At 44.3% G+C, this 23,222-nt stretch overlaps 1 protein-coding gene across 4 annotated transcripts in view; it reads right to left on the bottom strand.

The window, feature by feature from the left end:
* Positions 1-23,222, bottom strand: part of LOC119964755 (zinc finger protein GLIS1-like) — a 494,047-nt gene that overhangs the window by 130,176 nt on the left and 340,649 nt on the right. For all 4 annotated transcript variants that reach the window (XM_038794696.1, XM_038794698.1, XM_038794699.1 and 1 more), the window contains 2 exons: positions 19,494-19,655; positions 7,476-7,586 (listed from right to left, as the gene is read on the bottom strand). In XM_038794696.1, the coding sequence (XP_038650624.1) occupies positions 7,476-7,586; positions 19,494-19,655 (273 nt within the window). The remainder of the gene's footprint in view (positions 1-7,475; positions 7,587-19,493; positions 19,656-23,222) is intronic.

A 23,222-nucleotide genomic window follows, 5' to 3' on the forward strand; every position in this document is an offset into this window, starting at 1 on the left:
AATTAACCTCTAGGGGGGGTCCTTAATCTGAGGAAGGACTGTGCTGGTCACTGCACTTAATACTGCAGTTTTTCCCAAAGGAAGCAATGCCGGACTCTTGCTGGCTCTCCATCCTGCAGACGAGATCACCATGTGACTAGCCTACATTTATCAGGCCTTATGCTCTATACACTTTAAGTTTTCTTCTTTTATCTTTAGGCTACCACATTCATTCAATCAGATGCCAAGGAAATGATTGAATGTACTTTTTTTATACAGCTGCAGGGAATCAGTGGTCCAGATCCTACAGTGAATGTTTATTAGAACAACCACGGAAATGATTTATTGCAACACAAATATATCATAAAAGAGCAGAGACATACTTGATGTATGAAGTATGATTGTATATGAAATTTAATTGAAAGTAAATGAATGACGTGGCAAAATGGGAGCATTGCAGATTAATGAAGCCTGGATCACAGGTTTTCTTTGCCTCATGTTGATTGCCATTGTGAATCCTGTTTTCAACCTTTTTTCCCGGGACCCATTTTTACTAACCAGCTGACCGTCGGAACTCACGCCAGCCAACCTTCGCGATGCACCATTTTTGCTTACCTTTAATGTGGCAGGTGAGCCTGCTTGGTCCTCGCGATCTCACTTGCATTGTTATTCAATGTTACATTTCTGCTGCAGACTTCAGCTGATGATTTAAGTTCTCAGTGCATCCTTTGAAAAAAATCTAGAGGTTTGTCCTCAAATGCGCAATGCCTTCGAAGTTTTCAGAGTTTTAATCTCTCATTTGCCAGTACTTCCCTGCATATAACACACACGCTGGGATTCTCTGTCGGCGGGATCCTCTGTTTTGCCGGCAGCGCACCAATGCCCGGAGTTTCCCGACGGCGTGGGATGGCCATAATGGGAACCCCAGTGGCCAGTTGCCGGAACAGAGGATCCTGCTACTGGCGGTGGCAAGCCATGCCGGAAAACGGGGCTGATGGGACGGAGAATCCCACACATGGGCTTTGCAACCTGATTTGCATTGGCACAATTAACAAAGCCATACCTCAAGAAATCATATTAATACTGAATTGTTCCTGATTTCAGTTTTTTCTTTGTTGGCTGTACACCAGAGGCCTTGGAGCTGTGTACAGAGCGTACACTAGAACGGCTTTGTCCTGATGTGGACTCTCGTAAGCAGCTATCTCCAGCAGATTCAATTGTGAGATCCTAGTGTATTTGTGTCTCTGGCCCTCTCATAACAAAACAATCCATGTTCAGTTCTTCACAGTCCTGTTGCCTTGTTTGCTCACAGCTACAAAATGGGGGAACCACTCCTCGATGATGTTGCGCCAAAAGTACGGAAGTACAGGGTGCGCAATGTCAGTGTACGTGCGAGCTGTGTGACCTGCTCTCTGCCATCACTTCTGGCCAGAAGACTGCATCGTCCCATTTAAAAGCTGGTCACGGCCGTTGAGATTTCTCCCACGATCGGGAACGCCACGACCGGTCACTCCGTGACCCGATGACACCCGCCGCAACCCACCCACGGATTGCAACCCGCAGTTTGAAAAACCTTATTGTACAGTGGAGTGATCAGACTAGATCCCATAAATGGCTAACGACAATAGTATGTGATATCATTGAAGAGCGTGACATATACTCATGTGATGTGAAACTCTGGGCCAGTAGACCCTGCGAGACCCTGGGAGAGGTCTTTCCCAGGATTCCCGACGGCCATTATGCCTCGTGAGATCTAACCAGATCTCGCGAGACATTGTGATCTGTCTCCCGCCCATCAGTCTCGCAGAGTGAAGTCGGCTTAGATGCTGACTTACGTTTGCCTTCGTCCGATCGAATGGCCATTCGGTATCTACCAGTCTCGCCAATGAGACCCCAGCCGGGTGCTATTCAGTACTGGTGGCCACAAACAGGTTATCGGCCTCTGGCCAGACTGGCACTCTAGCACTGCTGATGCCACCTGGGCGGCACTGCCAGGTTGACAGGTGCACTGCTGGTGTGCCAGACTGGGAGTGACAAGGTGCCAAGCTGGCATTGTGCCCACGCCGGGGGTCGGGCCCTGGGGTGCCCTGCCCTAATGTGCTGGGGTGCTTGGGGCCTAAGAACCCCCCCAACAGGTGAGGTGGGGGGGGGTCCAGGGGTTGCGTCAGGGGGTCGTGAGATTGGGGTGCCATGTAAAAATGGCGTCCCGATCCCTTCCTGCCCTAGGGAGCTCTGCCAATCAGAGCTCCCCAGTGTAGGAAATGCGGCAAAGTGCGGCTTCAGCAGGGCACTAAAACAAGACAGAAAATGGAAAAAAAAATGAAAATCGCTTATTATCACAAGTAGGCTTCAAATTAAGTTACTGTGAAACGTCCCTAGTCGCCACATTCCAGCGCCTGTTCGGGGAGGCTGGTATGGGAATTGAACCGTGCTGCTGGCCTGCCTTGGTCTGCTTTCAAAGCCAGCGATTTAGCCCTGTGCTAAACTAGCCCCTAGTAGTATCATTAGATAGTGGGGTCGTTCCCGGCTTTTAATCCCTGCCAGAACAGTACTTTGTTTTATTTTGGTTAGATCGCACCCTCTGAGTCAGTCTAAAATTAAAGGAAAATGAAAGAAAGCCTGGTCAGCATTTTGTAAAAATGTTCTCCATAATCAGTAGATATGTTAAGGTAAATGTTAGAGTTTTTAGAGCTAGCAGTCTTTGGGAATCATTAAAACTTCTCCAACCCAACAACATAATTCCTCCTGAAGTTCTGGTGACTCCTACTTGTTCAATGGCTACATACCCCAGTATGTTCAAGTGATCTTTCCCAAACGGTCAGTTTTAATTTGTGAACCAACTCTGTCAATGTTGACAGACTATCATAGTCAACACCAATCTTACCCTCACCCAAAAATTCAATGAATAATACAGAGTTAAACCAATAACTGACTACAGGAATCAGTAGCTACTAATCTGTCACATCATCAGCCAGTGGGCCCAAGACATGGTTAGAATAAAGTGGAATGACTGCTATACTAATATTTACTTGTAAAAATACACCACCAAGAAATTAAGAAATGACAAAGAAAGAAATTGGTGAACGAAAGGATGCTTTCTGAACATATATAAGGTTTCAGAATTCAGAACTGATGCACAGTCTGTGTTTTGTTGAAGAAAGGGAAAATTGAGTGAAGTAAAGAGTAGAGTTCATGATAGAGTTGACTGAGCATAATTTATGGAAGGGATAGACTTGATGGACAAATGGCACTTTCTAGTTCCATGTACTCTTATGTTGAAACTTGAATGTGTTTTAATTACTGATTAGGAGGGATAAGGCTCAAAATTTATATTCAGACTATTTTGCTTATTTCCATACAATATTAATAGAAAATGAAAATCAGTACCTCTTAGACAAGTGTTATATGCCTTCTCCCAGAGCACAGATTCAGAGCACAAACCACTACAATCCCTTTTCCTGTTTGTATCATACATTATGTGAATCAGCATTTCTCTACGACACCTCCTCTGGTGAACAAAACAAGTTGATTTGTAAAGGGTCCAACTTAAAATAACTACAACAGCAGATTTGGAGGTTTCATTCTTAACACAATGTTAAATTATTCCATACTTAGTCACCTAGGAGCTATATATGTCATCCACTGAAACACTGATCCAAGATTAGGGGCAGCAGGGTAGCATGGTGGTTAGCATAAATGCTTCACAGCTCCAGGGTCCCAGGTTCGATTCCCGGCTGGGTCACTGTCTGTGTGGAGTCTGCACGTCCTCCCCCTGTGTGCGTGGGTTTCCTCCGGGTGCTCCGGTTTCCTCCCACAGTCCAAAGATGTGCGGATTAGGTGGATTGGCCATGCTAAATTGCCCGTAGTGTCCTAATAAAAGTAAGGTTAAGGAGGGGGTTGTTGGGTTACGGGTATAGGGTGGATACGTGGGTTTGAGTAGGGTGATCATGGCTCGGCACAACATTGAGGGCCGAAGGGCCTGTTCTGTGCTGTACTGTTCTATCTATCTATCTAAGAGTCAAGTTAGCATACTTGATGGACACATATCTATAACATTAAGGCGGCCTGTTAATGTACAGTTTTATTCAATGTATGAAAGGACATATCTCATACGACTAGTGAGATGCAAAAACCTCTGACAATGTACAGAGAGTTTTTCTGTGATCTTGTGAGCTTTATAAAAGCGAAACACAAGAGCTGAATTCTTTTAATTGATGAATCTGGGTTGTTTTAGTAACAGAAAACACTTGCTAGGATTGGAGCAAAGTTAAGCCTGTTCAACTCACTGTAGCAAATCATCTTGACATCTATCTTATAACTAGCAGAATGAATGCTCTTGGCAATACTGTGTGAGATATGTACTTCTTAAAACACAAGTGGAGAGGAAGATTAAAAACAGCAGGAGGAACGAACCTAACAAAGCAGAATTATTCTAATCTTCAATTTCAGATTCAGGAGTTCCTGCCAACACACTGTCACCATGCATAAATCAGCTCACATAACAACATAGTGTAAACACACTGTGCTCTCCAAAATCATTGATAATTCAGAATACATTCCATTACTGCTTTTTAAAATTAGAATTCTGGCAAATCAATTCTGCATTATTTAGTTTGTTACAGGTATATATTATGAACATTTTCACGTAGAATTGCCACCGTGAAGTCACAGAGAAAGCACTTCACTTCAGCCCCTGCTTTCTGGTGACTCCTACTCGTTCAATGGCTACATACTCCAGTATGTTCAAGTGGTCTTTCCCAAACGGTCAGTTTTCATTTGTGAATCAACTCTGTCAATGTCGACAGACTATCGTAGTCAAGCCCAATCTTACCCTCACCACACAGCCAGACTGTCGAGTGGGGGCTCACTTAACCGAGATCATGCAAGCATCGAAATATTAATTCAGCCCCTTCTTACTTGTGCTAAATATGGCTTAATTTAAAAAGTTATGTTTTCCTGCCTTCTTCCAAAACATACCTTTTTTCTGCCTTCTTCTGAAATCTTTCCATATTATTTTTCTCCAAGTAATTATCCAGTATCTTTCGGATGATAGTAAGCACCCATCCCCACTTGTTACAAACCATTTCACAGTAACTATTTGTATGAAATATGTTTTTCTAATTTACTCTTTATATATGTATCTTTTCTCACCTTCACTGCAAAAATCTAACTACATTTACTTTGTATATTCCTTTTAGCATTTCTTTGTTTAAAATAAATTTAGAGTATCCAATTCATTTTTCCAATTAAGGGGCAATTTAGCTTGACCAATCCAGCTACCCTGCACTTCTTTTGGGTTGTGGGGGTGAAACCCACACAAACATGGGGAGAACATGCAAACACCACACGAACAGTGGCCCTGAGCCGGGATTGAACCTGGACCTTGGCACCGTGAGGCTGCAGTGCTACTAACTGCGCCACTGTGCCCCTTTAGCATTTCTAACACCTTTTGCAATTCTTCCAAATTTCCCTTTGCCCTAGCCATACCGTGCAACTTAGATCATCCTGGTAAATCAACGCTGCACTTTTTCCAAGGTTATTATATTCTTTGTTAATTCAATTCCTTTGGATATAAATTGCAAAATTCCATTTGCTTCTCCAAGGCAATTTTTTCTACCTATCCATTCATTTTTCAGGATTTATGTATCTTCACACCTAGATCCCTTTGGTCCCACACCACAATGAGAAATGTAACATTTAAAGTATATTTTCCACTCTTTATTCTTGCTCACAAAATGCATTACCTGATCAACAGCAAACTCCACTTACTGTCTCGAGATACTGTAGCCAATTAGCACCCAGCTGCTGCTCAGCCTTAGAGCAGCTAACAGAAAGCTGAAGAACAAGCCTGAAGAACTTATGGTCTCTATGGCTTAGTACCATATCATGTAGCCATTAGCAATTGACCCACTTGAGCAGCTGGCTAAAATCAATTTGAATCTGCTTGAGTTGACGTAACTAGTGGTTGTATTACAATAAGCCAGTTCAGAATGGAGCGCTACATCCTCAAATTGTGACCATATGTGTAAACAATCTCATGATCTGAAGGATATCCAACTATCCGTTGAACTTGAATGAGGTTACTGTGGTATGAAAGAGTACACTTTTATGAGATGGTATACCTTCATGAAGCAGCATGCTCCATTCTAAACTAAAATCATCATCACTGGGCTTCGGTAGAATTCAAATCAAAAACAATCAATAGCTTTTCCTTTTTTAAATTTCATTTTTAAAGATTGAATATATTATTTAATAAAATAACAGAGTTCAATTAATACTATGGACACTGGAAGGAATTACCAGAAGACAATGCATGCAAACATGCTCTCATAAATCCAGGTTTCAACGCATACCAAGACTGTTAAGGCAAGCAATCGATATTGGAACTCTGCACTTCCAATTGCTGTTATGTTCAACATACCAGTTGACAGTCTATGCCAACCAAACCCACACTGCAGTAAATGACAACCATTATGTCATGTAGCAGGTGATGTCAACTGAATTCACATTCTTTAAGATGGTTTGCTGTCCACAGCAGAGTCTGAATTTACTGCACTGGATGGTAGTCTATGCTAATTAGTCCAGCATTCACTAATCTGACCAGTTTTTAAAAAAAATACTCATGGGATGTGGATGCCACTGCTACGTATTGCCCATCCCTACTTGTTTTTCAGAAAGTGGTCATAAGCCGCCTTCTTGAAAATTGAGTGGCTTACTAAGCCATGTCAGAGGGCATTTAACAGTCAACCACATTGTTTTGGATCTGGAATCACAGATAGACCAGTCCAGATGAGGGCGGCAGTTATTTTCCCTAAAAGATATCAGTGAACTTAATAAGTTTTTTTATGACAATCTGGTAGTTATATGGCCACCATTACCGACATGAGCATTTAATTCTAAATGTATTTAATTAAATGAATTTAAATTCCCCAACTGCAATGGTGGGATTTGAACTTATGTTCCCAGGTCTCTGGATTGCTAGTCCCATAACATAACCACCATGTCACCATTCCTGATAACTGATTATGACACCTGACTATGGCACATTCACTGTGCTGAATGGCAATCTAATCACTTGAGACTGCATTTATTTCTACATTTGTCATTAAATGGGAGCTTTACTAGCAAGAGCTTATCGCTAATTGCCCTTGAGAAGTTAGCAAACTGCCTTTTTGAATCACTGCGATCCATGTGGTGTAGGTACACCCACAGTGCTGTTAGGAAAGGAGTTCCAGGATTTGACTCAGCAACAGAGAAGCAACAGGTTATAGTTCCAAGCCACAATTCCAAGTGTGGCTTGGAATTCCTAACCACTAATCTTTATCATTCTTTTCAACAGTGCCAATGTGCAGTACACTTGGCCATCATCATCAAGCATTCTCAAATGAAATAATAGAGGTTAAAAAAAGCATTTAGTTTTTGTAAAATCAATTAATGTTTGGAAATGTCATCGTTATCCAGTACATGACACATTGACCTATCTGGTTATTTCTTACCTTCTTACGCACCTGTTGTTGTTTGGCAGAGTGTGCTTTGACATGCTTCCTCAGTGAGCTTGGATCAGTGTAGCGCTTTGTGCACCCTGGAATCTGACAAGCATATGGTTTCTGTAAAGGTTTAAGAGAGGGAAAAGTTTTACACTTTGCAATAGCTGCTGAATCACATTAAGACAATTCTGCACTGACTGTATATACATGTGATCCTTCTGCTATGAGATGATGAATTATTATTTCCTGTGCGCAAGCACGTTCAAACCATAATGCAGTTACTAAATGTAGAAATTCCTCTTTTTAGGATACTTCACTCAAAGAGCTCAGTCCTGGCAATTGACTAGTATAACATGGCATCAGATGATAGCCCTGCGCCTGGATTTGATTCAAAATCGGGAAATAGCTTTTGCAACTGTAGCTGTTGATAATTATTACTGGTGGCCAATCGCCTGTCGGAGCTGCAAATATAGAACATTTGACTTCAATAACTTATAAATGGTTACATTTATATCTTCCACTTTTAAGGAGAATATGAATTTTAAATTAATGAATTTAATTTAAAAGTGTTTTTTTTCCAGATAGACCAGTTATATGTATCACGTGATGTGAAGAATCCTTACCATTACATTATTACAAGTTGGGTGGTGTAATTTGCTGAGATGTGTTTAGGTAAGCTCATGAGACCAGTCTAACAAGTAGTCTCACAATGCAGGATGACTAGACCGTTTTCTGGAATGTTTAAAACTTCATTTAACTTTCCGATCTCATTGGTGTAACAGCTACATTGTCTGTGGGCAGAGAGTTATTCAGCTCTACATAGAAACAGACTTAGAAAATAGAAGCAGGAAGAGGCCATTCGGCCTGCTCCACCATTCATCAAGTTCAATACTCTGATCCCGCCTTCCCCCCATATACCTTGATTCCTTTAGCCCCAAGTGCTATGTCTAATTCCTTCTTGAACTTAAACAACCTTTTGGCCTCAACTACTTTCTGTGGTAGTGAATTCCACAGATTCAACACTCTCTGGGGAAGAGATTTCTCCTCACCACAGTCCTGAAGTGGTTTACCCCTTACCCTCAAACTATGACCCCTACTTCTGGACTCCCCCACCATTGGGAACATTCTTTCTAAATCTCCCGTGTCTAACCCTGTTAGAATTTGATAAGTTTCTATGAGACCCATCTCACTCTTCTATCCCAGGAATCAGCCTGGTAAATCTTCACTGCATTCCCTCCACAGCAAGAACATCCTTCCTCAGATAAGGATACCAAAACTGCACATAATATTCCAGATGTCACCTCACCAATGCCCTATACAACTGCAGTAAAATATCCCTATTCCTATACTCGAATCATGTCGCTATGAAGGCCAACATACTATTTGCCTTCTTTACTGCCTGTTGTACCTGCGCGCTTTCAGAGACTGATGCACGAGGACACCCTTGCTGAATATCCACCTCTCTCAATTTACAACCATTCAAATCATAATCTGCCTTCCAATTTTTGCGACCAAAGTGGATAACCTCACATTTATCCACGTTATACTGCATCTGCCATGCATATGTCCACTCACTCAGTTGCCAAATTTCACTGAAGCATCTGCATCCTCCTCGCAGCTCATCCTCCCACCCAACTTTGTATCATCTGCAAATTTGGAGATAATACATTTAGTTCCCTTATCCAAATCATTAATATATAATGTGAACAGTTGGGGTCCCAGCACAGATCCCTGTGGTATCTCAGAAAAAGACCCATTTATTCCAACTTTTTGCTTCCTGCCTGCCAAACAGCTTTCTATCCACCTCAACACACTACCCTAGCTCTGATCTGGTTCCTCATGCCTATCAATATATCCAACAGCATAGTAAGTTTACATTGAGGGCTGGCACATTTAAATACAATGTATTGTCGTAAGGTGAAAAGTTTTTCAGGCACATGTATGAACACTTCAACAGGGTAATTTTTTTGTCTGTCACATTGACAGTAATCTAGGAGAGCACATTATTCCCCATCAGGTTAGGTAGTTGCGCTGTTGATTTCAATGAATGAAAATCGTGTGGACTCTATAATGCGCAAGCAACGTGCATCCCAGATTATTGCCAATGTGAAGACAAAGATTTACCACATTATGTACCAGATTTGGCTCTATTATCATCTACTGAAATCATTGAATGAGTGGTACCTGGGCTCTGAAGACAGAGATTCCTTGGCAAAGGAAGGAAAGCACAAAGAAGAGAAGGAAGAATTAAAAGTTTTACGCTTATGCAGTACAGACATTTACACAGTCCAAACATTAACACTTGAATATTACAACATAAGGTGAAGTAATATCTTCTGTATCCCATGACAAATGTTTGTAAATTCAAACAGGTTCAGCATCTGTTTTACTTTATGTAATTATAATTCCTCCAACAATCCTAAACACATGTTTTATGTATTACCTGGCTCGATTATGTAAACTATCGTACAGTTTTGTTGGCAAACGTTTCCTATCAGTTTTAACTCCAGCTCTTGGTTGAGTGTAAATCAATCTTCTAATGGCCTGAGTAGCCATTCTTGGTATGTGCCTAGCCAAGTGTACATTTGGTACTACAGCAAATCCTTTTTCTGCTATTATTTGATATTTACATTGAGGATCTTTCCAACAGGAATCAATGGACCTGAATTCTATCCATTTCCCTAGACAGGAAAACTAGGGCAATATTGCTGCTTCCATAAGTATTTCTGCCAAGATTAGTGAACTCATGACAGATAAGATATTGGAACAGGGTCTTTGCTGGCATGCGTGCTGCATCCCAGGAGTGAATTTACTGACTTAAATGTTGGGGCCACATTTTACATTCTTAAAACTGATGATGGTAAAGGTGCAGAATACAAATAATGTGAAGTAACAAATAGCAAGTTTTTAAAAATGTTGGGGCAATCTAACCAAACTGGAACAGAGTCCCCTGACAAGGGTATTTAGCGAGGCATTTGCTGGCGCTTGCAGTGCCGAGAAGCACCACGCTATCTATCGGAATTCTGGTTCCATTGGGGGCCTCAGCGGGGAACTCTCCAATGAAGCTGCACTAGTCCCATTTCCAGCACTGAGAGTCCACTCAAACCCTCCTAAAACCTCATAAGGGGGTCCTCTGGGCCCACCGCACATGCACAGGACACCCTATCCCCAGCACGGGAAAATGCAAGTTTGGCACCTTGGAGGTGCCAGGCTGGCACCCAGCTGGCAGTACCAGGATGCCTCACATCTAGAGGGAAAGCACCTGGGAGCTTCCAATCCCCTGGTAGACCCCCATGGGTGCCATTCCATCTGGTCCCCATTCATCTCCAAAGCGAAGGGGCTAGATCTTAATGCTTCAGGTAGATCAGGGGAGAGCATATTAAAGTGAGACTAGCTGTCTCACTCTAATATGCAGATTTGCAAGATAGTGATCACTTCAAATCATGATATTTCACCAGATCACGTTAGATCTCATGAGGCATGGCAAGCCAAATGGATCCTGGAAGAGGGATCTCCCAGCATCTACTGTCTGCGCCGCCTTTTGGGTGCAACACAACCAGTAGATCACACCCACTATTTTATTAAAGACTTCATAGATATCACACACTATTTAATAATCTTTATCGTCATACGTAGACTTTCATTAACAGTGCAATGAAGTTACTGTGAAAAGCCCCTGGTCGCCACATTCTGGCGCCTGTTCGGGTACACAGAGGGAGAATTCAGAATGTCCAAGTTACCTAAAAGCACGTCTTTCGGGAACAGCACCTCTTTCAGGACTTGTGGGAGGATATCGGAGCACCCGGGAGAAACCTACGTAGACACGGGGCGAATGTGCAGACTCCGCACAGACAGTGACCCAAGCCGGGAATCGAATCTGGGACCCTGGTGCGGTGAAGCAACAGTCCTAACCAATGTGCTACCATGCCGCCCACAACACAACGCAGATTCCGATGAGATAGTCCGCTCATAGATATTCGAGATCTTCTCCCCCGCAACCCTCACCAACTGTAAGATTTCCTTCAACTGGGAGGGTTACGGTGATAAGGGAAAAGTAGGGAAAGCCCCACGAACTAACTCGCACAATTGAAAGCATCGGAACAGGTGTTCCCCTGATTGTTGGAATTTTGCCGAAAACTCTTCCATCTTGGTAAACTGCCCCCCATAAACAGGTCTCTAAAATACTCGAGCTCCTTCCCTTCCCATATCTTAAAAGTCAAATCCAAACCTGATGGTGCAAACAAAGTTACCACTTATAGGAAGCTGGTTTAGCATACTGGGCTAAATAGCTGGCTTTTAAAGCAGACCAAGGCAGGCCAGCAGCACGGTTCAGTTCCCGTACCAGCCTCCCCGAACAGGCGCCGGAATGTGGCGACTAGGGGCTTTTCACAGTAACTTAATTTGAAGCCTACTTGTGACAATAAGCGATTTTCATTTCATTTAATTTCATTTCAATAATGACATGACACTCAGCTTGTAATGTTGTCTGAGCTGCCTCCATATCTTCAAAGTAGAAATCACTACTGCCAGGCTGGTGTACTTCTGGAGAGAATGGGAGTGACGCTATCACTCGAACCCAGAGGCAAGATCGCTTACATGAACATGCCTCCATCCTTCCCCATATGGTATCCGATTTCCTAAACCACCCGAAAACCTCCAAATTGGCCACCCAGTAATACATGAGGAAATTGGGTAGTGCCAAGCCAAGCCCCCCCTACTGCTGGCCCCTCTGGAGGTCGCCCTGTGAATTCATGGTGACTTACCCACCCACATGAAGGATCCACTAGCTTGTTCATCTTTGCAAAGAACGATTCAGCACAAAAAATAAGGTGGCATTGAAAGAAGAATAGAAACCTCGGCAGAATATTCACCTTGATCATCTGGACGGGAGGCTACCCCACCTCTTCAAATTGGGTCCCGCCCTACCCAACAGACTTGTAAAGTTTAACCTATGAAGCCTAGACCAATCATGTGGCACTTGGCAAGCCAGATACTGGAAGCTACCTCTGGCCTGGCAGAAGGGTAATATCTCCAGATTTGCTCTCCTCCCTGGGGGATTCACCAGAAAATAATCACTGTTTCCCAGGTTTAACTTAAAACCTGAGAAGGAACCAAAGCTCCTCAGCAGTTTCATAATCTTATCTGTAGAGGAGACCGGATCCCCCCTCCCACAATTTATCCAATGGAAGACCTCAGTGCTATCACCAGGGATTCTATCACCAGGGCAAGAAGGAGTAGCAACAATGTGCACCCCTGTCTTGTACCCCTGTTCAGTGGGAAGTATCCCAAACTTGTCACATTAGTCATCACTAGACATGGAGGCCCTATACACCCAATAAATAAACTTCTGCCCCAATCCAAACCTCCCAAGAACCTCAATGAGGTACTCCCACTCCAATTGTAGAATGTTTTCTCTGTATCCATAGATATAATCACCTCCTGCTCATAGTCATTGGCCCATGTTTGGACCGGTCGAGCAGGTCGGGGAAGGTGTCGGCAGTGGCGAAGGAACTGAAGGGATTCATGGAGCGCATGAAAGGGGTGGACCCATGGAGGTTTGGGAGGCCGAGAGCGAAGGAGTACTTATACTTCCCGCATGTGCAGAGGGTGTAAAAGTGTACTCTCGGATTGATTTTTTCATGGTGGGCAAGATGTTATTGGCGGGTGTGGTCGACTCGGGGTACTCAGCGATCGTGGTTTCAGACCACACGCCACATTAGGTGAACTTACAAGTGGACCTGGTGGCAATGGCCGCAGTGGAGGCTGGACGTAGGGTTGTTAGCAGATGAGGAGGTGTGAGAGTGGGTGAGGGCCGCTATCCGGGGGTACATGGAGCTAAATGATACAGGTGAGGTCTCAGCCGCCACGCTATGGAGGCGCTCAAGGCAGTAGTTACGGGGGAGCTCATATCGATCCGGACGCATAGGGAGAATGAGGAGCGAGCAGAGGTGACAAGGTTGGTGGACGAGATTCTGCAGGAGCACAGGAGGTACATGGTAGCCCCAAGGCAGAATTGCTGAAGGAGACACAGAAGCTCCAAATGGAGTTCGGGCTGGTGATGACAGGGAAGGCAGTAGGGCAGCTGCGGAGGGCTAGAGGGGCAGTGTATGAGTACAGGGAGAAGGCAAGTAGGATGCTGGCCCACCAACTCAGGAAGCAGGAGGCAGCAAGGGAGATTAGAGGGATGAAGGACAGGAGGGGTAGTGGTACTGGACGTGGTGGGGATGAATGGGTATTTGAGGAGTTTCACAGGAGGCTTTATGAATGGGGAGGGAATGCGGCAATTCCTGGATGGTTTGGAGTTCCCCAAGCTGGAGGAGGAGCTGGTGGAATAGCTGGGGGACCCCATTGGACTGGTAGAGTTGGTGGAGGGCATGAAGGTGATGCGTGCAGGAATGGCCCCGGGACCGGATGGGTTTCCTGGGGGCGCCTGGGGCCTCTTCTGGTGAGGGCATACAATGAGGCAAGGGAAAGGGGGAACTCCCTCAACATTATCGCAGATGGTCATATCCTTAATACTGAAGAAGGAGAAAAATCCGGAGCAGTGTGGTTCCTATCGCCCGATATCGCTATTAAATGTGAACGCTAAGTTGATCCTGAACTCACGAATTTAGGACCGTGTGTCGGGGGTGATAGTGGAAGACCAGACGGGGTTTGTAAAGGGGAGGCAATTGTTGGCGAATGTTTGGAGATTACTAAATATGATAATGATGCCCCCGGAGGGACAGGACGTAGAGATAGCAGTGGCAATGGATGGAGAGAATATTTTTGATCGGGTGTAGTGGGAGTACTTGTCGGAAGTGTTGGGACACTTTGGATTCAGGCAGGGGTTTGTGTCTGGGTCCGATTGTTGTATAGGGCGACAGTAGCGAGCGTGCAGATTAATCAGGTGAGCTTGGGGTATTTTGGGCCACACCATGGAACAAGGCAGGGATGCTCACTATCCCCGTTGCTTTTTGCCTTGGCAATAAAGCCATTGGCAATGGCGCTTAGACCTTCGAGAAGCTGGAGAGGGTCTGTGCGGGGGGGGATTGAGCATGGTGTCACTGTACGCCGATGACCTGCTGCTTTATATTTCGGACCCACTGGGACATATTGGGGGAATTATGAGTATTCTGGAGCAGTTTGGATGGTTTTCAGGGTATAAGCTGAACATGGGGAAGAGTGTGGTTTTCTGATCGAGGCTAGGGGGATGGAGAGGATGTTGGGAGAGCTGCCGTTCAGGGTGGTGGGGGCGAGCTTCAGATATTTGGGTAAACAGGTGGCGACGGGGTGGGAGCAACTGCACAAGTTGAATTTGGAGCAAGTGGTGGAACAGATGAGGAGGGATTTTAAGAGGTGGGATGTGTTGCCACTGTCGCTGCGGGGCGATGCAGTGAGAATGATAGTGCTGCTGATGCTCCTATTTGTTTATCAGAACCTCCCTATCTTCGCCCCAAAATCATTCTTTAAAAAAGTTAATATTTTGATCTCGGGGGTTGTTTGGGCGGAAAAAACCCCACCGTTTAAGAAGGTCCTGTGTTATGGGCCAGGGTTTAGAGAATCCCAAAGTGTATCATGGAGTTCACCTGACCCACAACTTTTAATAGATTGTGGTATGGGGAGCACACGGCCCACTCTACAGTAGTGGTACAGCAGAAATGGAAAAATATTTTTTAAAGCAAAACAATGTTTATTTTATGAACTCAAGTTAACCTTTATAAAACATACAGTGAACATCTTAGCAACCATCAATTCAAACACAACCCCCAAAGAATACGAAGTAATCCTTAATAACTTCCCAAACATCCAGAAGACAAAAGAAACACCTTTTAACAGAAGCACATTAGGTTTGCATTCACTACTGAGAACATTTATAATTCTGAATTCACCAAATGATCAAGAGATAGTCTTTTATTTTTATTGGCCACCACTGCTATCTCTGCCTCTTACAATGCAAGCTGCTATCGTGCCTTGTGAGCACCTATCAACACCTTCCAGAATCTCACCATCCCGATGAATTTATCAAGCTCCACCCGGACCGGACCCAACGCTTCTTCAATCGACTTACATAATCTCTCAGAGACCAGCTTCCACTCCCTCTCAAAAATGTATTTTAAATTGTATCTTAAATTCCTTAGCCAGCGTGTCTGAGAGCACATCCATTGTAATGGGGACTGCCAATTAATGCAGTTCCGCCATCACCATCTGTGTTACCGAGGAGTTCCACAAGGCTCCTGAGTCCATCGAAGGAATATCTACTCCGGGTTTCCTGGTTTCTTTCCCCTTATGTTTGGGCATGAATTCAGCACAGGAGGAACCTGTTGTACCGGTCTAGAATGTTTTCCAACGACAAGCACTCAAATAAAAGGGCAAAAATGCCTAAAAACTGCGGATCCCGGCCGGAGCTACAAAAAGTGCAACCTCCCTCTTAATATCGACGCCCAGAAGCCAACAGATAGCAAGTTAATGAAAGCCACTGAACACACCTTGTCCCTGAAAGCAAAGTGAACATGTATTGTGCAGCAAACATTTTTCAAATAACAAGGCAGAATAGAATAACATTGATGCTTACATTCACATTATTACTATTCAACGACATCTGTTCTGTTGTTTATTTTCATATTATAGTTGGTTCTGTAGAATTCTGATACATATACACCTAGGGAAGGATGAAAGTAGGAACAGTAACAGCCCAAGATGGTTTTGTGGCACTTGGAGGAACTTACCAGTTCTCCCTAATTTTTTCCTTTGAGCTTCTCTTCGAATGGGCTGCCAACTGATGCTGAGTGAAAGGGACATGATGCAGTTTCAAAAATGTCATCAAGATCATATTGATAGAAACTTCTAAATGAATGATTTTCCCTCTACAGATGTCTGCCTCATTCAGGCAACCTCAGCAAAAATAGAAACAGCCACAATGATGGCAGCGATGGGATGGTAGGTTCCTCTCCACCATTTATAGGTGCTATTGCCCCCTTTTCACCATTTGGACACCCTGAACATTCAACCCAATGGGTTTGCCATGAAATTGTCTCCTCAGAAGACTATTAACCTAGAATGAGTGCTGCAAAAACAGAATCATCAATGTGAAAACTGTTGCTTCACAACCTCTCAGTGAGCCACTGTAAACTAAATCAGTGAGATAACAACATTGAATTAATGTCCTTTACACAAATGGCATTAGAGTATTAAACTGTGTCTTTGTCTCCCTTAGCCATATCAGACTGACTGTATTTTGAGATCAAGGTTTTTGAAGACTGGATAGCTCTGACCAAGATTTTGTCAGTAAGTGAACTCTATAGGACAGACAAGAATGGAAAACAGGTTTGCCACGCTGTAATTGAATGGATAGAACAGGGGGCGGGATTCTCCAATAATGGGGCTATGTCCCCACGCCAGTGTCAAAATGCAGGGGCGAAATTCTCCGACCCCCACGACGGGTCGGAGAATAGCGGGAGGGCCTTCCCGACATTTTTCCCACCCTCCCGCTATTCTCCCCCACCCCCCGCCCAACTCCCGACCCGAATCGCTGCCGTCGTTTTTTTACGGCCGGCAGCGATTCACAGCTGTTCGATGGGCCGAAGTCCCAGCCCTTTACGCCGTTTTTACGAACGGCAAACACACCTGGTCTGGCCGTTCGTAAAAACGGCGTCACAAACTCGCTTTTCATAACCATGGCACCGATTGGCACGGCAGTACCACGGCCGTGCCAAGGGTGCCATGGGCCCGCGATCGGTGCTCACCGATCGCGGGCAGCGGGCCCGATGCCCGCGCACTCTTTCTCCTTCCGCCGCCCCGCAGTATCCATTCGCGGGGCGGCTGAGGGGCAACCCGGCCCGCGCATGCGCGGGTTTCGCGCAAATACGCGATGACATCATCCGCGCATGCGCGGGTTGGAGTCTTCCAATCCGCGCATGCGCGGCTGACGTCATATGACGCGTCAGCCGGCGCTAACTCCGGCAAGCGGGCTTAACGATATTCGTTAAGCCCGTCATGCCGGAGCCTACGGCGTCGGTCTGCTAGCCCCGACCGGGGACCAGAATCGGTTCCCGGTCGGGAAGGGGCGCGCTGGCGTCAAACCCACCCGGGTTTGATGCCAGCTTTACGATTTCTCCCGTTTTGGGAGAATCGCGCCCCAGGTGTTTCATTCTGGACTTTCCTTAAGAAAGTCCAGTGATTCTCCTACCTTCATGGGGGCCAGCAGAGCCCCGGAGTGCTTCTCGTAGCTCTGGCTGCAGATAGAGAGTCCTGCACTTCTGGTCGGGAGTCCGCGCATGCTCACGGCCGCCACATGCAACATGGCGGACTCACTCCGCGGACCATGATGAACGAAGTAGGTCCCCCCCCCCCCCCCCGAGGTCGGTGCCGCCCGATCGCTTGCCTGGCCGTCTGTGAGGCCCCCCCCCTCCCAGTGAAGGATCCTCCCGTCCTCCACCAGGGCGGCCGTGGACTGGGTCCGCAGCCGCCACTGCCATTCCCGACAGGCAAAATGTGGTTAGAACCACACCGTAGAGAACTCGGGCAGTTTTCCTGGGAGAATCGCCGCGGGGCCTCTGTCAATGGCTCCCTACCTGGTCCGATTCTCCGGGGACCGGAGAACCGTTGGACCGGATTTTGTCGTTGACGCCCATTCTCCGCCCCTGCGTCAATCCCGATTTCGGGGCGGAAGCTCAGAGAATCCAATCCAGGATTCTTGGTTGTGGTTCCACCACCTCTGGCAGTTCAGCACCACTTCCAAGTGTATTTTTTTCAAGCATGTGAACTGATATAGGAAGTAGGTAATATCCTTTCCATCATTTGGCTGGGAAACTGATGGATCAGTCTTCTGTCTGCTTTGTACCACTATTGATGATTTTCAATTGAAACAAAAACTGGGTGAATTCTAGAACAGTTGGCCAAATAGATTAGCATCCAAAGTGAAGGTGAATATTAGTCCATAAATGCTGGTGAGCAATTTAACAGTAGGACCTGCTAGGTTGGGAGCTGCATGGGGAAATTGCAGGCGAACTTGATCCTGTCACCGCAGACACATCATTCCCAGCAGTGGTCACTGAATAGCAAGAAGATTTGCTCGATGTCCTGCCCCTAGTTCAGTGGCACAGTTGGTCTTGTACTGTCTCTAGCTAAACTCCACTGAAATAAGGCAATTTAACAAAATCCAGTGATTGAACCCAATGGGCGCGATTCTCCCGAGTCACGAAAATTCGGGAAGCTGGCGTCAAAAACGGGCGCGTTTGACGCCAGCCTCCCCCCCCCCCCCCCCCCCGCGACCGGGAACCGATTCATCTCCCCGGTCGGGGCTAGCATCGCGCGGCCGTGAACTCACTATTCTCCGAATTTTCGTGAGAGCGGAGAATTGCGCCCAATGTCTTCTGGCCTGCATTGTCCTTGAGTATATAAGCCATTATAGTCACCAGTGAGCCTGCAAAGTGGTGCTACTGTCATTTATGAACTATTTTGCCTAAAGCCAGAATTGGAGCATGAGTGAATTCCATGCTCCCAAAGTGGATTGCACTCACACAAAGTGCATGGTGAGGAATCACAGGCCTTCCACTTTTAGTTCATTAAAACAAATGGATAAACAAATCACAGTCTTTCTGACCCCATTGTAAGTATCACTTTGTGCTGGAAGCATGAACCAGTCACATTGGGTACAGTTCTATGGATCTCATTGTAATAGAAAAGGAACAGTGAAGTTCCAATTTCCATTGGATGTGAAATGTAGTTCAAATAATCGGGAATGCTGAAATTCTACATCGGTTTAGTCAGCAACTGAAAGAGAACGGCCTGTTTTTGTAACGGACCTTTCAGAACTGATTTTTGCAGCAACCTTGGCTCAAACTGTTTGTAGACCAGTTATACTTCAGTTCCAACTTTATTTTTAAAAGATGGTGATCAGTGTAATGTTTTTAAAATGTCAGATTTTCAACCTTACTATTGTTTTTCCTTGTTTGCCTTGATTAACTTTATTAATGAAGAGAAAAAGCAAGGTACTGAGTAACCACCAATTACAACATAATGCAAAACTTTCTGTATAGTTCTTACTGTGTCCAGGTGTGTTCGTTGGTGTTTGGCACGATCACTGGAGTTGCTGAAAGCCTTCTGGCAGCCAGTGTGTTGGCAAAGGTAAGGTTTTTCCCCTGTGTGGCTCCGCAGGTGGATTTTGAGATTTTCTAGTCGGGAAAATGCCTTATTACAGCCTTCGAACTGCAATAAAGTATTAAAAAAATACATATTACCATGAAGAAATAGTTAATAAAGGCAGTTTAGCTACAAAGGCCACAGTGTAAACCAACAGTGCTCATCCAGTAAATCACCACAGCTTAACATCTGTACTAACTCAAGGATGAAAGAAAAAAAAATCAGTACATTAATTTAACCTTTCAACACTGACATGTCCTAGAACAGCACAAGATTGAATTGGTTTCTTTTTTGCTGAATTACGCTTCATCAACTCTTTCAAAAATATACATTACCTAAGTTGATTTAAATCACACACATAGAGGGCATGTTATTCTCAAAGTGATCTCTCTGAATGTCACTAAAGACAAATTAAGAACCTTTTGGGATTTATTTAAATTGGTAGCCACAAAGCTGACAGTTACACTTGTCTAGGTTGATTTAGCCTCTGTGCTGTTCTTACCAATTAATAAGTCATTCTGTCTTCTCCAAGCTGCACTCTGAATTTTGGCATGAAAATATCCAATGGGATCTTTAAGAGAGGCTGATTACTGCAATGGGATAGAGCGTGGGCTGAAATTTGCTGGAGAAGGGCATCTTGTGGTGCGTCTGGTTAGTTATACATTTCCTGTCTTTTGAAGCTCAGATTTGTTGTCCATGTCAGCTGTTGGAAGCATGTAGAGGGCATTTGGAATATTGGTGAACGATGGGTCAGTGTACCTCCATTTTAAGGAGTTCTATGGATTGAGAAATAAACAAAGGAAAGTCTGAGGAGAGTGAAGTAAAGGGATTGAATCTAATGTCAAATCGAGTACAGAAAATAAAAATAGAAAGATTGGATTGAGAGAGAATTCTGAACTCCTTTCTAATCCTTTTGCCAATTGCTTTAAATTTATGCCCCCTGATTATTGACCTCTGCCAAGGGAAATAGATTTTTACAATCCACTCCACCTAGGCCCCTCATAATTCAATGCAGTTCAGTTAAATTTCTCCTCAGCCGCTACTGTTCCAAAGTAACTAAACCCAGCTTATCCAATCTTTCTTTACAGCTAAAGTTTTCCATTCCTGGCAACATCCACATAAATATCCACTATATCCTCTCTAATGCAATCACATTCTTCCAGCAAAGCAGTGAGCAGACCTGTACACAAGATTCAAGCTAAAGTCTAACTAATCTTTTATCCAATTCTAGAATAAACTGCTGCTCGTGTACTCGATGTCTCGATTAACAAAGGACAGTATCCCATAGGCCTTCTTAGCCATCTTATCTACCTGTCCTTCTGCCTTTAAAGACCGATGAACATGCACTCCCAAGGTTCCTCTGTTCCTCGACACTTCTCAATATCCTATCATTTATTGTGTATTCCCAGACCTTGCTTGCTCCAAACCCCAAGTGCATTGCCTGACTTTTCTGGATTGAATTCTATTACCAATTTTCTGCCTATTTGATGAGTCCACTGATATCTTCTTGCTGTCCAATCAAGAAACCAAATACCGAGCCCTGCTGCACCCCATTGGAAACAGCATTCAAGTCTCAAAAACACACATTGGCCATTTGTTTCCTGCCATTGAATTAATTTAGGATCCAACTTGCCACTTGCCCTTGGACCGTTCAGGTTCTTACATTTCTGACCAGTCTGCTGTAAGACCATGCCAAAAGCCTTGCTAAAATACATGTAGACCGCATGAAATGCGGGTCATCGACCCTCCTGGTTAGTTGCTCAAAAAATTCAAGTTAGTAAAATACAATCTTCCCTTAAGTCTGCAAGTTCTCCTCGTGTCAGCGTGGGTTTCCTCCGGGGCTCCAGTTTCGTCCCACAAGTCCCGAAAGACGTACTATTAGGTGAATTGGACATTCCGAATTCACCCTCTGTGTATCCGAACAGGCACCGGAATGTGGCGACTAGAGGATTTTCACAGTAACTTAATTGCAGTGTCACTGTAAGCCTACTTGTGACAATAAATATTATTATTATTAAGTCTATGCTAACTGTGCTTGTTGATCCACGTGGTTCTCAATGGCAATTCAAGCCGTCCCTCAAAATCTTTTCCTATAATTTGCCCATACCAAGGTTAGGCTGACCTGTGTAGTTACTCAATCTATCCCTTCCTCCTTTTGAAAACAATGGAACAACATTACAAGTCCTCCAGCATCACTCCTATAACCAGAGATGATTGAAAAATAAAGGTCAGAGCCTCTGGTATTTCCTCCTTTTCTTCTCTTAGAAGTATGGGATACATTTCACCTTGTTTAGGTTGATTTTTCTACTTCCAAAGAAGCTAAACCTCTTAATATTCTTTTTGTTTTATAAATTTAGAGTACCCAATTATTTTTTTTCAATTAAGGGGCAATTTATCATGGCCAGTCCACCTAACCTGCACATCCTTTGGGTTGTGGGGGTGAAACCCACGCAGACATGGGGAGAATGTGCAAACTCCACATGGACAGTGACCCAGGGCCGGGATTCGAACCCGGGACCTCAGCGCCATGGTCCCAGTACTATAACCACTGCGCCATGTGCCGCCCATCTCTTAATATTCTTAATTGTTGGTTGATTATGTTGCTAACATACACAGATGATGGGCATTGTTTGATTAAGGACTGAGAGCACATATGAAGAGTGGAACCTGGTTAGCTCAGTCAGTGGGCCAAAGACATTTAAGCTGAGGGCCCGTCAAGACTTCCTTAGGCCTCATGAAAGTCTTTGTTGTGGTCATCCCGTTTCTGTTCATGGTCACTCAGATCAGCAAGAGCTATGCCTCGCTACTGAAGGAGCACAACATCGTTGTCCCAATCAATGGCGATGATGATGATTAACTGTCAGTTTGGGTGCTGCTTTTTTTAAAAAAAATCCATTCTCATGAAACCAGAAAATATGAACAATTTGCTCTGAATTCTCCTGCTCCCTGAGCAGAAGTGAATGAGTTGTTTCTTCATTTTATTCCAGGTGTGATGGTGGTGTAGAGGATGTCAGTGGACTGCTAGTCCAGAGGTCCATGGGAAACACTGGTTCCAATCACATTTTTGGGTTAGAAGAGGCAAGGTTGTGGTATTGTTGCTGGACTGACAATCCAGAGACCCCCATTTGAATTCAATAAAAATCTAGAATTAAAAGCCTCGAGATGACCATGAAACCAAATGTGGGTTTTTTTCTGTTCCCTGGTGGTGTAGAGCTAAGGATTTGGTGATTTCACTTTTGCAGCCTGGGTTCAATTCCCAGTCAGGAAAGTACATTTAACAAGCAAGTATAAAGAGAGTCATCTAGAAAACTGGGTTGATAGTTAGGAGGCAGAAATCTGTAATGTTGCATCCTGTGATGACAACCTTGCCAAATTTCTCCACACCTCCTATAATGGGAAAGAACTTAGTTGATGAGATTTGCTGACCATGTGAAATGCAGGTAATGCATGAATTACAATAAAGCAATAGAAGAATGTGTACCTTCAGAACAAAATACATTATTTAGTTTTTAAAATCTGAATTGTTTAACTTACTGACAATTAATTTCAAGGCTTTAAAAATCATAAATTATCTTTACTTCCAAAAATATGATACCATGCTCCCATTTATCAATGTGCCGAGAGATTATCCAA

The sequence above is a fragment of the Scyliorhinus canicula genome, chromosome 4, assembly GCF_902713615.1.
Source record: "Scyliorhinus canicula chromosome 4, sScyCan1.1, whole genome shotgun sequence".
NCBI lineage: Eukaryota > Metazoa > Chordata > Chondrichthyes > Carcharhiniformes > Scyliorhinidae > Scyliorhinus > Scyliorhinus canicula.